A 9,903-nucleotide genomic window follows, 5' to 3' on the forward strand; every position below is an offset into this window, starting at 1 on the left:
TAAGGCTCGTCTGCATCGCCTGTCAGCTCCACCACGTTCAGACAGGGTTGATCGGAGGAGGGGCGCTGATGGAGGCCCACGGCGGTGGCGCTCGGTGAGAGACCACCGGCAAAGAGAACGCTTCTGACCATGTTCGCGATGGGAGAGAGAGAAAAAGAGATGGGCGCGTGAGAAAAAGAGAGAACAGTACAGAGAAAGAGAGGTGGGCGCGTGAGAGAGAGACAGGATAGAAGATAAGGTGGGCCTCCGCCTTTATGTGTAGGACCTTGAATGGCTGGGAGCACACGCGCGTGGACGCGACCCGCCGTTGGCTGGGAGCACACGCGCGTGGACGCGACCCGCCGAGCGTTCGGCCGGCGTGCGGACTGTAAACGTTTCCCTTTAAAAAATGTCAAATGAAATATTATACGCGTAAAAAGTGAGCTATAGACCATACAGGCAGCAGTTGCAGGTTCACAACAAACCAAATGTAACAATAATTATGCAGCTGCCCTTAGGGGGAAATTTACACATCATAGAACAAATCACCACTACTGGACAAGGCAAACAAACATCCGACCAACATGGGTGTGTGACAATGGAACATGAGTGCAGCATAATCAGGCACCTGCATGAGTGCAAGTCTTGGAAAACAGGAATACGGCTGGTTCCACAGATTGGCAACCTTTGTAATTATATCAGTGTTTTCAGCATGGCCGCTCTCACGGATCATAGGCGCCGCGCCACCCTGCGTCTTATCCCGCCATAGGCACCGACTCGCCCACCTGTGGGTACCACCTGACGCGGTAAAGAAATTGTATACAAGCATCATGCACAAGAACCATGATATTCTAGATTGAATGGGCACAGAAACACACCCAACTCTTTTCGTTGTACCATAACCTAGTAAATGACCATTATATTCGCTATCTAGAACTTAAAAGGTACAGCTACTCAACAGAAAACGGCCAACTCTTACTCTTACTCTTTCTCGTTGCTACAGTCGACTAATGTTATACAGTATACAGAACAAGATTTGCGGAAAAGATACATGAGAATTTCAATATTTCAGAGCATATGCAGGTAGCACAAGTACGCACTTGCCTGTACCTGAGCTACTTCAACAATCTGTACCCACATAATCTCCATTAATACGTTTCAAATTTCAAATGAATTGACAATTTGCTCTGTCCAGTTTATTGTCTTCCATGTAGAAAGAACAGGCAGATCAAGTAGCTTTGACAAATGTCCTGTAAACTACTGCCCATGCTTCACCATGGATCATAAGTAAAATGACAAAGTAGTGTGACTTGCATATGGCATTGCAGTTCGTTCAACATTTACTTGGTTGGATTATGTTCAGCACACCATCTAGAAGTTAAGTAAAATCTAGGAAAGTAAGATCATCCGGCGGTAGAACTTAGCAGCGATAAGCTTAAATTGTTTTGGGTGTGAAAAGAGTACATAATGGACAGAACAAACTCGTAAAATGCAAAATTGAATAGATTCTTACCAGGTTACATCATGGGGCATCCTGCTGAACTGCCGGCCCTGGAAAATTTGCAGCTGCAGAGAAGCTCGGTGGTATTGCTAGATCAGTCGCTTGGGAAGGCTGGTCAGCCTGTCTGCTGCTAATGTTGGCATCGTTCCCACCCATGAACGGTGCACCCTCCTGGACATGGACCAAGCCACCAGGCGACATAGGTGACATATCAGATGCGTCAGCCAGCGATTGTCTAGGTATGGGTGCAGTACCATCAGACACTGAACCAGGTAGTGGTACAGGAAGTGGCCCAGTTACAGCAGCTCCAGCTTCAGTTGCAGGTGGCAGCACATCAAAACCAGATCTTACCCGTGGCCTGCGTTCTACTGGACCCTGATCACGGCTTCTGCTCCTGCTGCGACTACGGCTGCAGCTCCGCGACCAACTCCTGCTGCGACTCCTGCTGCGTGACCAGCTTCTGCTACGGCTTCTGCTCCTACTACTTAGGCTCCTGCTATCACTTCTTCTGTCATAGCCTCGCGAGCGGCTTCTATCTGGGCTACGGCTGTAGCTACTGCCTCGACCCTTGTCAAATCCTCGACGGCCATCATACCTTCCACGTCCATCTGAGATAAAACGATCATGTGGACCTCGGTCAGAACATCCCCGTCCTCCAAATCCACGCCCTCTTCCACCACGTCCACCAGAGAAATCACCCCGGCCTCGTCCACCAAAACCAGAAGAATCACCCCTACCACGACCACCAAAACCAGGAGAATCACCCCTGCCACCGTGACCACCAAATCTACCAGGGCTTGCTCCACCTCTCCTGCCAAAGCCATCAGACCCACGCCCCCCTCTCCCGCTGAAGCCACTAGGTCCAGGACCCTCCCTTCCACCAAATCCACCAGGCCCCTCCCTTCCACCAAATCCACCAGGCCCCTCCCTTCCACCAAATCCACCAGGCCCTTCCCGTCCACCAAAGCCACCAGGACCAGGGCCCATCCGTCCATCAAAGCCACCAGGGCCATCCCGACCACCAAAGCCGTCAGGAGTCTCTCGACCACCAAAGCGGCCGGGGCCATCTCGATCACCGAATCTGCCCGGGCCATCCCGATCAACAAATCCACCTGGCCCATCTCGACCACCAAAGCCTCCAGGGCCCTCCCTAATTCCACCATAGCCACCAGGGCCGCCAACAGCAGATTCAAAACGACTACCACCACCAGGACCATCCCAACGGCTCATGCCACCAGCCTGGTTTCTTGGAGCACCAGACGCACCCCGTGCAGCCATCTGTTGCAGCTCTGGAGGTACCTGCTGACCAGTACCATCCAAGACTTTCACCAAATCAGCAGCATATTTCCAATCTTGCTCAGAGAAGAAAGTGTATGCAACTCCAGTAGCCCCAGCCCTTCCTGTACGCCCTATGCGATGCACATAGTCTTCGATCCCAGTTGGGAAGTCATAATTGATCACCACTCTTTAAACAAAACATGCGACAACATGGAGAAATGGCAGAACAATCAACAAAAATCACTAGGCTTGAAATGAAACGATATTTAATACCAGAAGATTTTAACATGTGACAACCAAAAAAGCTCACCTGATGTCTTTGATGTCAAGTCCACGAGCAGCAACATCTGTGGCCACTAATACTGGCACAATACCAGCCCGAAACTGACCTAGAATATGATCCCTTTCACCCTGTGATTTGTCGCCGTGAATGCTTGCAGCACCAAAACTACGACCAATGCTACGAGCAAGCTGATCGCACATTTTCTTGGTTGAGCAAAATATGATGATCTTTGAGCCCCTTTCTTCAGCTCTAAGAATCTGCTCCAAGCGACGCTGCTTATCCATGGGTGGAACCATCTCTACATACTGCACCATACACAAGGGGTGAACCTTAGAAATAGACAAAACATAAAAATGGCCAAATAATATGATATATCGAACTTTCAGTACGGCAAACAAACAAAAGCATGGCCATATGAATACCTGTGTGATGGATTTGTTGGCAACAAGTTCATCAATGCTACCAATATTGATCTGGACAGGATTTCTCAATAAATCCCCAGCTATTTTTGTAACCTCCTTTGGCCAAGTGGCAGTGTACATCAGAGTTTGTCTATTACGAGGAATCTCGTCCACAATCTTCCGTATTTGTGGCTCAAAGCCCATGTCAAGCATGCGGTCAGCTTCATCAAGCACAAGTAATGAAATCTGACGGAGACTAATCTTCCTCATTTCCAGAATATCATTGAGTCGTCCAGGGGTAGCTACCACAATATCTGCTCCACGCTCAAGTTCTCTGAGCTGAGGTCCCTTTGGAGCTCCACCATACAGGCACTGGAAAAATAAAGAAAAAAATGAACATATATTAAAGATTGCAACACGCACTCCAGCAACAGAACCCAGGAAATGTAGCACATCTCCTAAAAGGCAAAAAGGATAAGGCATACAGGTTCATGGAAGACCATTCCAAGACAAGGCTCGGTTTCTACATTAACAGTATCTTTTATTGAGCATCAACTGTCTACATTGCATTTAACAATTATACGCATATTCCTACGAGGCAACACTTATATGTAACTCCCATGATTATGATCAGATGTCATCCAGTGTATCTCAAGATAAATGAAAGCATGTGCATTCATATAGAAGAGTAAAGGTCCAAACTTACTGTGCATGACACTCTAGATGATCGACCAAACTTAATTGCTTCATCTTGTATTTGTGAAGCAAGCTCACGAGTAGGGGCCAAAACCAACACTGTAGGACCCGACATTGGATTGTTTTGGCATCTCCTCAGATGTACAAAAGCAGGAATAAGGTACCCCAGTGTCTTCCCCGATCCTGTCTTCGCAATAGCTACTATGTCCCTGCTTTGAAGTGCAACAGGCCATGTTTGAGCCTGAATTGGGGTGGGGTTTAAGAAGCCAGCAGCATGAACCTGAGTGGCAAAATGAAGAATCATAAGCACATAAGCATCTGCAGAAAGCCACTATCTATGATGAGAAAGAAAAGCTAATTGCTACCCTAAATGAATATGGCTGCTTACTTAAGCAGCTCAAGGCATGAAGGGGCTCTTTGTAGATTCAGAGGCAGAGACAAGAAGCAGGAAACCTCAGCCACATTTTATATTCTGAAAGAACATCAATTCTTCCGATAGTTGTCAGCAGAAAATAGCAACAAGTATGTCACTACACTGCCCAGCTGACGGCACTAGTTAAATTAGGGTATCCAGCATGACAGCATATGACATGCAATTTGTTTAGTACCGAAAATTCTAGTTTTGACTTCTAAGGAATCTTTGTTGAGGCCCATGCTAACAATGGAAATATAAGAAACAAACAACATAACTTCCAAGCACCAATACTAAAATACAACTCAAGAGAAAGCATACCTCGCTCAGGATCTCGGGGGGGAATCCAGTAGCCTCAAATGTCATAAATGGAGGAGGAACATTCTCGCCCTGAATATTTTTAAGAAACGGGATAACATGTGACACAGCTTTATAGTAAATGAAAACAAAAGATAAGAGATTGGTGATTCAACTAGAAATCAACAGGTGATGTCGTGGCAGTAAAGCGCATGCATTTGTAAGCCCCACAAGGATTTGAAGCTCCCTTGTTTGAATAGAACCTTGCCAAACAAACAAGGCATTCCTTGCCATCATAGTATATCAAACAGAATGTATTTGCACATGAAAATACTAGCATATCCAGATAGGATTTTAGAAATATTCCATCTATCTGTTTCCAGTATTATTTGGTGTGATTAATAGGAGATATATGCATCACATAAATGACAGATTTATGTATATTCTACAAAAATATTATCTTCCTACAATCGGGTCAAATTACTGAAATATCTGTTAAGTTGCGTTTGAAATAGCGTGTCAACAATAGTTCAGAAGGTAACAGGGCAAAGAAAAGGAGAATCATCATTATATGGAGATTATGTTAAGCTGTGAACCATGTTTCAGTTATTTTAAGATAATATTGCCATCCAATTGAGTCATTACCACTGCAGTTACTTCATGGTGTTGACGATATGCATCAACTGAAGCGACACTTGGGAAATCAGGAGGAGAAAATGTTCCGGATGGTGGCCTCGTTAAAGCTCCGATAGGAAATGGACCATTGTTAAGTGGGTTTTGTACCAAATGTGGAGGTGCCATGTTATAACCACCAAAATTATCTGGCTGGGAATAAGGTGGGCCATTCCTCATATCCCGCTGTACAAGATTATGAACAATAGAGTTAGTGGTGCCAATTTCATAAACGGAGAGATTGTTGTATAGAACTGATAGAAAGAATTCAAACTATAAGAACATAATTTGAAGTATACAGAAGAAAATACACAGTTGCGAGACTTTTTATATTTCATTACAAAAAGTCTCCATACCAATCATAATATTCTGATAAAAAGTAAATTTCATGAAACAAGATATAACAAAGGAAGGAACTTCACAATGTACTCTTTCTGTCCACAAATGTAAAATGTTTTGGCAGTTTAATTTAGTAATAAAATAAGGAATGCTGATCTCATTAACACCTAACCTAATAGGGTTGTAGTATATTACCAGGTGGTTTTGTGAGGGTGGAAGAGCAGCAAGTTTTGGCTGCTGATGGAGAGCATTTATTCCATCAAACCTCCCAGAGGAGAGAGGCTCATTTTTTTCAAATTGATCTTCACTATTGCCTCTCTTGAAACCCATTGGAGGTCGACCTGGTGAAGGAGCAATATGATTGGGAACTACATGGCTACTAGCCAGTTGTTGCCGGTAATTAGTATCCACTCCGCCTTGATGTGTTTGAGCAGGTGCGCTCAAGAAACTAACGTTATTAGTTTCACCTGGGGATGATCCGCCAAGATGATGCTTTGCAGGATATGGTGGCCCTCCGACTCCATGAATATTTACTTGATTATGGGCTTCAGGACGTTGATGACTAGAAGGCAACGTCTGGTTTGAAAGAGGAACTTGGCCATGCTGCTGACTAAGCGGTAAGGAAAAGCCAGTCTGCTTTCCTTCAGGATGAGCTCCTGCATCAACCTTCGCTGTGGTATTTTGTTGCCCATGTTGGGTGACAAGATGACCATGATGTGGTTGTTTTCCCTGTTGAGGGGTGAACTGGAAGCCATGCTGGAGTTGGCCCTGTTGGGGGGACATTTGAGGTACTTGAGGCTGTGAAGCTTGCAACCCTTGTGAAGCCTGGGCAGGTTGATGAAAGCCTGGTGATTGTTGTGCGTGTTGCACTTGAGTGTGAGGCATCCTTGTTCCCTGCAACTGCTGACCTTGATTGTAAGAAGCATGCGGCATTTGTGGCTGCTGGCCTTGATTGTAGGCAGATTGTGGCATAGGGGGGCGCTGGCCATGACTGTAGGCAGCTTGCGGCATCGGTGGACGCTGACCTTGATTGTAAGCTCCTGGTGGCATCGTTGGCTGCTGACCTTGATTGGCAGCTTGCGGGATTGGCATCTGCTGACCTTGATTATACTGAGTTTGCGGCATTTGTTGCTGCTGGCCTACCTGATATGAATATTGCTGCTGGGGTTGCATATAATGACCGTGCTGATATGGCATTGGCTGCTGATGAGCGTTTGGGTACTGAGGAGCTAGTGGCTGTTGTGACCCCTGCTGGTTCGGCATCTGTTCTTGCTGCTGCTGCTGCTGCTGCTGCTGCTGATACTGAAACTGCAGTTGCTGTGCTTGCTGACCTTGATACTGAAACGGCGGTTGCTGTGCCGTCTGCTGCTGCTGTGGCTGCTGCTGCTGCTGCATGCCAGGCTGCGCAAAAGCCCCGGGCGCTGGCGCTGGCGCAGCCGCCGGCACGGGAGGCGCGGCCGCACCCGGCTTGTCATACTGAGTGAGGTTCGTCTCAGGGTTCCAGTAGTAGAGCGTCTCGCCGTCGATTAGTGCTTTCCAAGGCGCAGGGAGCGTCGGGTCGTCAGGGGCGAATCGCGGGCCCGATGAATCCGCGGCAGCCTCTGCTCCCGCCATGGCCAGCGGCGGATCTAGACGGCGCACGCCCAGAATTTTGCCAAGGTCAGTTCGGGATTAAACAGCCAGGAAATCCATAAACAGTGGATGAGTACAAGCTCGTTCGTACCTCAAAACCTCAGCGGCCCGAGATTGGGTCGCGGACGGGCTGGAGACGGCAGGCCAGGGGAGCCGCGATGAGGTAGAGCCCCGACGGCGATGGCAGCGACGCGCGTGAGGGGCGACGCGCCGGCGGCGAGACGCGCGGTGAGGCGCGAGGGTTTGGGGGCGTGAGTGCAGCGGGGTTTGCGGGGTGAGGCTTCGGCGTCGGCGGCGAGGGAGAGGCGTGGGGGTTTGGGGGTGGGTGGCGAGGCGCCGGCGGCGACGGCGGGCTACGGCGGGCGCGGCGGGAGCTCTAGCCGCTAGGGCACATCGGTGGCGAGGCTACGGGGGAGAGATTTTAGAGCCGCAAGGGGTTGGGTCGGGATTGGATCTTTTTTAGGTCAGGCACGGAACGGGGGTGGAGGAGACCGGAGAGGAGTCCGCCTGGCCACAGGAGATGGGTTTTGACGGCTCGGATTGCTCGGCTGTCTCGTGACCTACGGTGGATGGAGACCAGATATACGACTCGACGTTGTACCACCCCTCAGAAAAAGAAAAAAAGATTCGACGTTGTATCGGAAAGGAATCTCGGGAAAGAATTTCTTCTATTTTTTCCATTCGACATGAATCTATAATACCTAAATAGTTCATCCCTACTACCTTATTTCTCTTAACATGCAAGTTATTCAACTGAGCAGTAGGCCACATCAACAACTTTTGTCTTGCATGATGCCACGTCTGTATTTTCTTCCCTTTTTATGCAATTTAAATTCCTTCTGTGCGTAGCCTTCCCTGGCCACCAAAGGGAGCTGACTGCTTCGTCTTTCCCCTTTCATAACTGATGACCATGATTACTCCCAGACAATAAAATTCAACCATTAGCGACATGTGCGCCCATTGGGGTACGTCTACATCTCCACTTCTTTCACAATCCCTCCGCCTTCATCTCTCTGCATCCTTATCTGCTCATGACGTCGGCTGCGTCGCGGCGCAATACGCTTCCCCTCCGCCCTCACTTCCTTCAACAGCCCCTGTGTGCCTTGCCGCGGGATCCTGAGCGCGCAGCCACGACCTGCCCTTAGAAGTCGCTGCCATGCCAACTTCTCGCCATGACCATATGGAAGTTGGGACTTGGGAGATGACCAGGCTCCAAAAGTTGGGAAATCAGATTCGTTTATTTGGCTTTGTTTCATCCAATTTCCTTTTAGCGAGTCTACTAGTCGGTGTCTTTTCTTATTCATTTGGTAATAACTAGATGATACCCCGCGCGTTGCTGCGGGAATTGCTATGCAATATATGTTAGTAAGATTTGATTATATGAACATGAATATTTAGATTGTTAATATAAGAGCTAAAACTAAAAATACATTTAATTATAAATTATTTATTGAATTTAAGTAGCATATAATATAATTAAGAAATTTGAGTCTTTTTGCATGCGTGTCGCATGTTGAGATAAAGATGTTAGTGGGTATGGTGGGTCTTTGTCCATTCATAATTATGTAATGAGGTGGCATAGTTGCATGTTGAGATAAATATGTTAGTGAGGATAAACTTCTTAGATATACACGGTGCGTTGCTGCAAGATGTATGCATATACAAAAAATTTGAACCATTGGAAGCTAATAGGAAAGATTTGTAACACTGAATTAAATATGCTACGGTCATGACAAATAATTAAGAATGAATAATGAGTTGCACTTGGACCTAAAAAGCCATGCTTTGTAATAAATATACCGCCATCCAACTGAAACATAAAAATGGGAGGTGATACAATGCATTCACGGATGTATCATTTGCACACATACAACCCACTCATCCGATCAATCGTACTTACATAGAAAACACAGTAGTAATTCATTAAGATCCCGTATCTTGAGAAAGATTCGGCAAAAATACGAACACAACAAATCTCCGAAGTTGATCATTAAGAAAGCGAAATGCAACACATATACAGAGAAGAGACATATATGTGACGTTCGCGGATTAACTTATGCACACAAAAAATCAGAAAATGATTGTTGACGTAGTATTCTCAATTTTGAGATACATATACACTAAAGTATAACAAATCTGAATGTGAACATTTGTTGATCAGTAACGAACATCTGAAGAACAATTTTTTAAACTTCTTTCATCTATTTCCTCTTGATTTCCAAATGGGAAAAGAATAACTTTTATAATTCAATTTCAACAATACCACCAGTGCATTGTGTAAGTGCATCGATATCCATGCAAATAGCGACCAGACCATACCAATTATATGTTTGGTCAACTACAGTTTAGGCAATTAATATCCAATCACAAAACATCAAACGACATGCATCTGGTGATTTTTTTCTTTATAATT

General features: G+C 46.3%; 1 protein-coding gene across 2 annotated transcripts; it reads right to left on the minus strand.

The window, feature by feature from the left end:
• Window positions 1-406: 406 nt before the first annotated feature.
• LOC123068848 (DEAD-box ATP-dependent RNA helicase 40) lies at window positions 407-7,949 on the minus strand. Of its 2 annotated transcripts, none has more exons than XM_044491532.1 (9): window positions 7,582-7,949; window positions 6,054-7,486; window positions 5,493-5,705; window positions 4,872-4,940; window positions 4,149-4,418; window positions 3,464-3,814; window positions 3,069-3,346; window positions 1,493-2,945; window positions 407-764 (listed from the first exon to the last, which is right to left on the minus strand). In XM_044491532.1, exons 2-8 carry the CDS (start codon window positions 7,470-7,472, stop codon window positions 1,502-1,504), a joined length of 4,044 nt encoding a protein of 1,347 aa, XP_044347467.1. In that variant the 5' UTR covers window positions 7,473-7,486; window positions 7,582-7,949; the 3' UTR covers window positions 407-764; window positions 1,493-1,501. The 2 variants fall into 2 exon arrangements, with proteins under 2 accessions (XP_044347467.1, XP_044347466.1); XM_044491531.1 differs by having other exon boundaries at window positions 407-777; window positions 7,582-7,948.
• Window positions 7,950-9,903: the final 1,954 nt, after the last annotated feature.

This window comes from Triticum aestivum, chromosome 3B (assembly GCF_018294505.1).
Source record: "Triticum aestivum cultivar Chinese Spring chromosome 3B, IWGSC CS RefSeq v2.1, whole genome shotgun sequence".
Lineage (NCBI taxonomy): Eukaryota > Viridiplantae > Streptophyta > Magnoliopsida > Poales > Poaceae > Triticum > Triticum aestivum.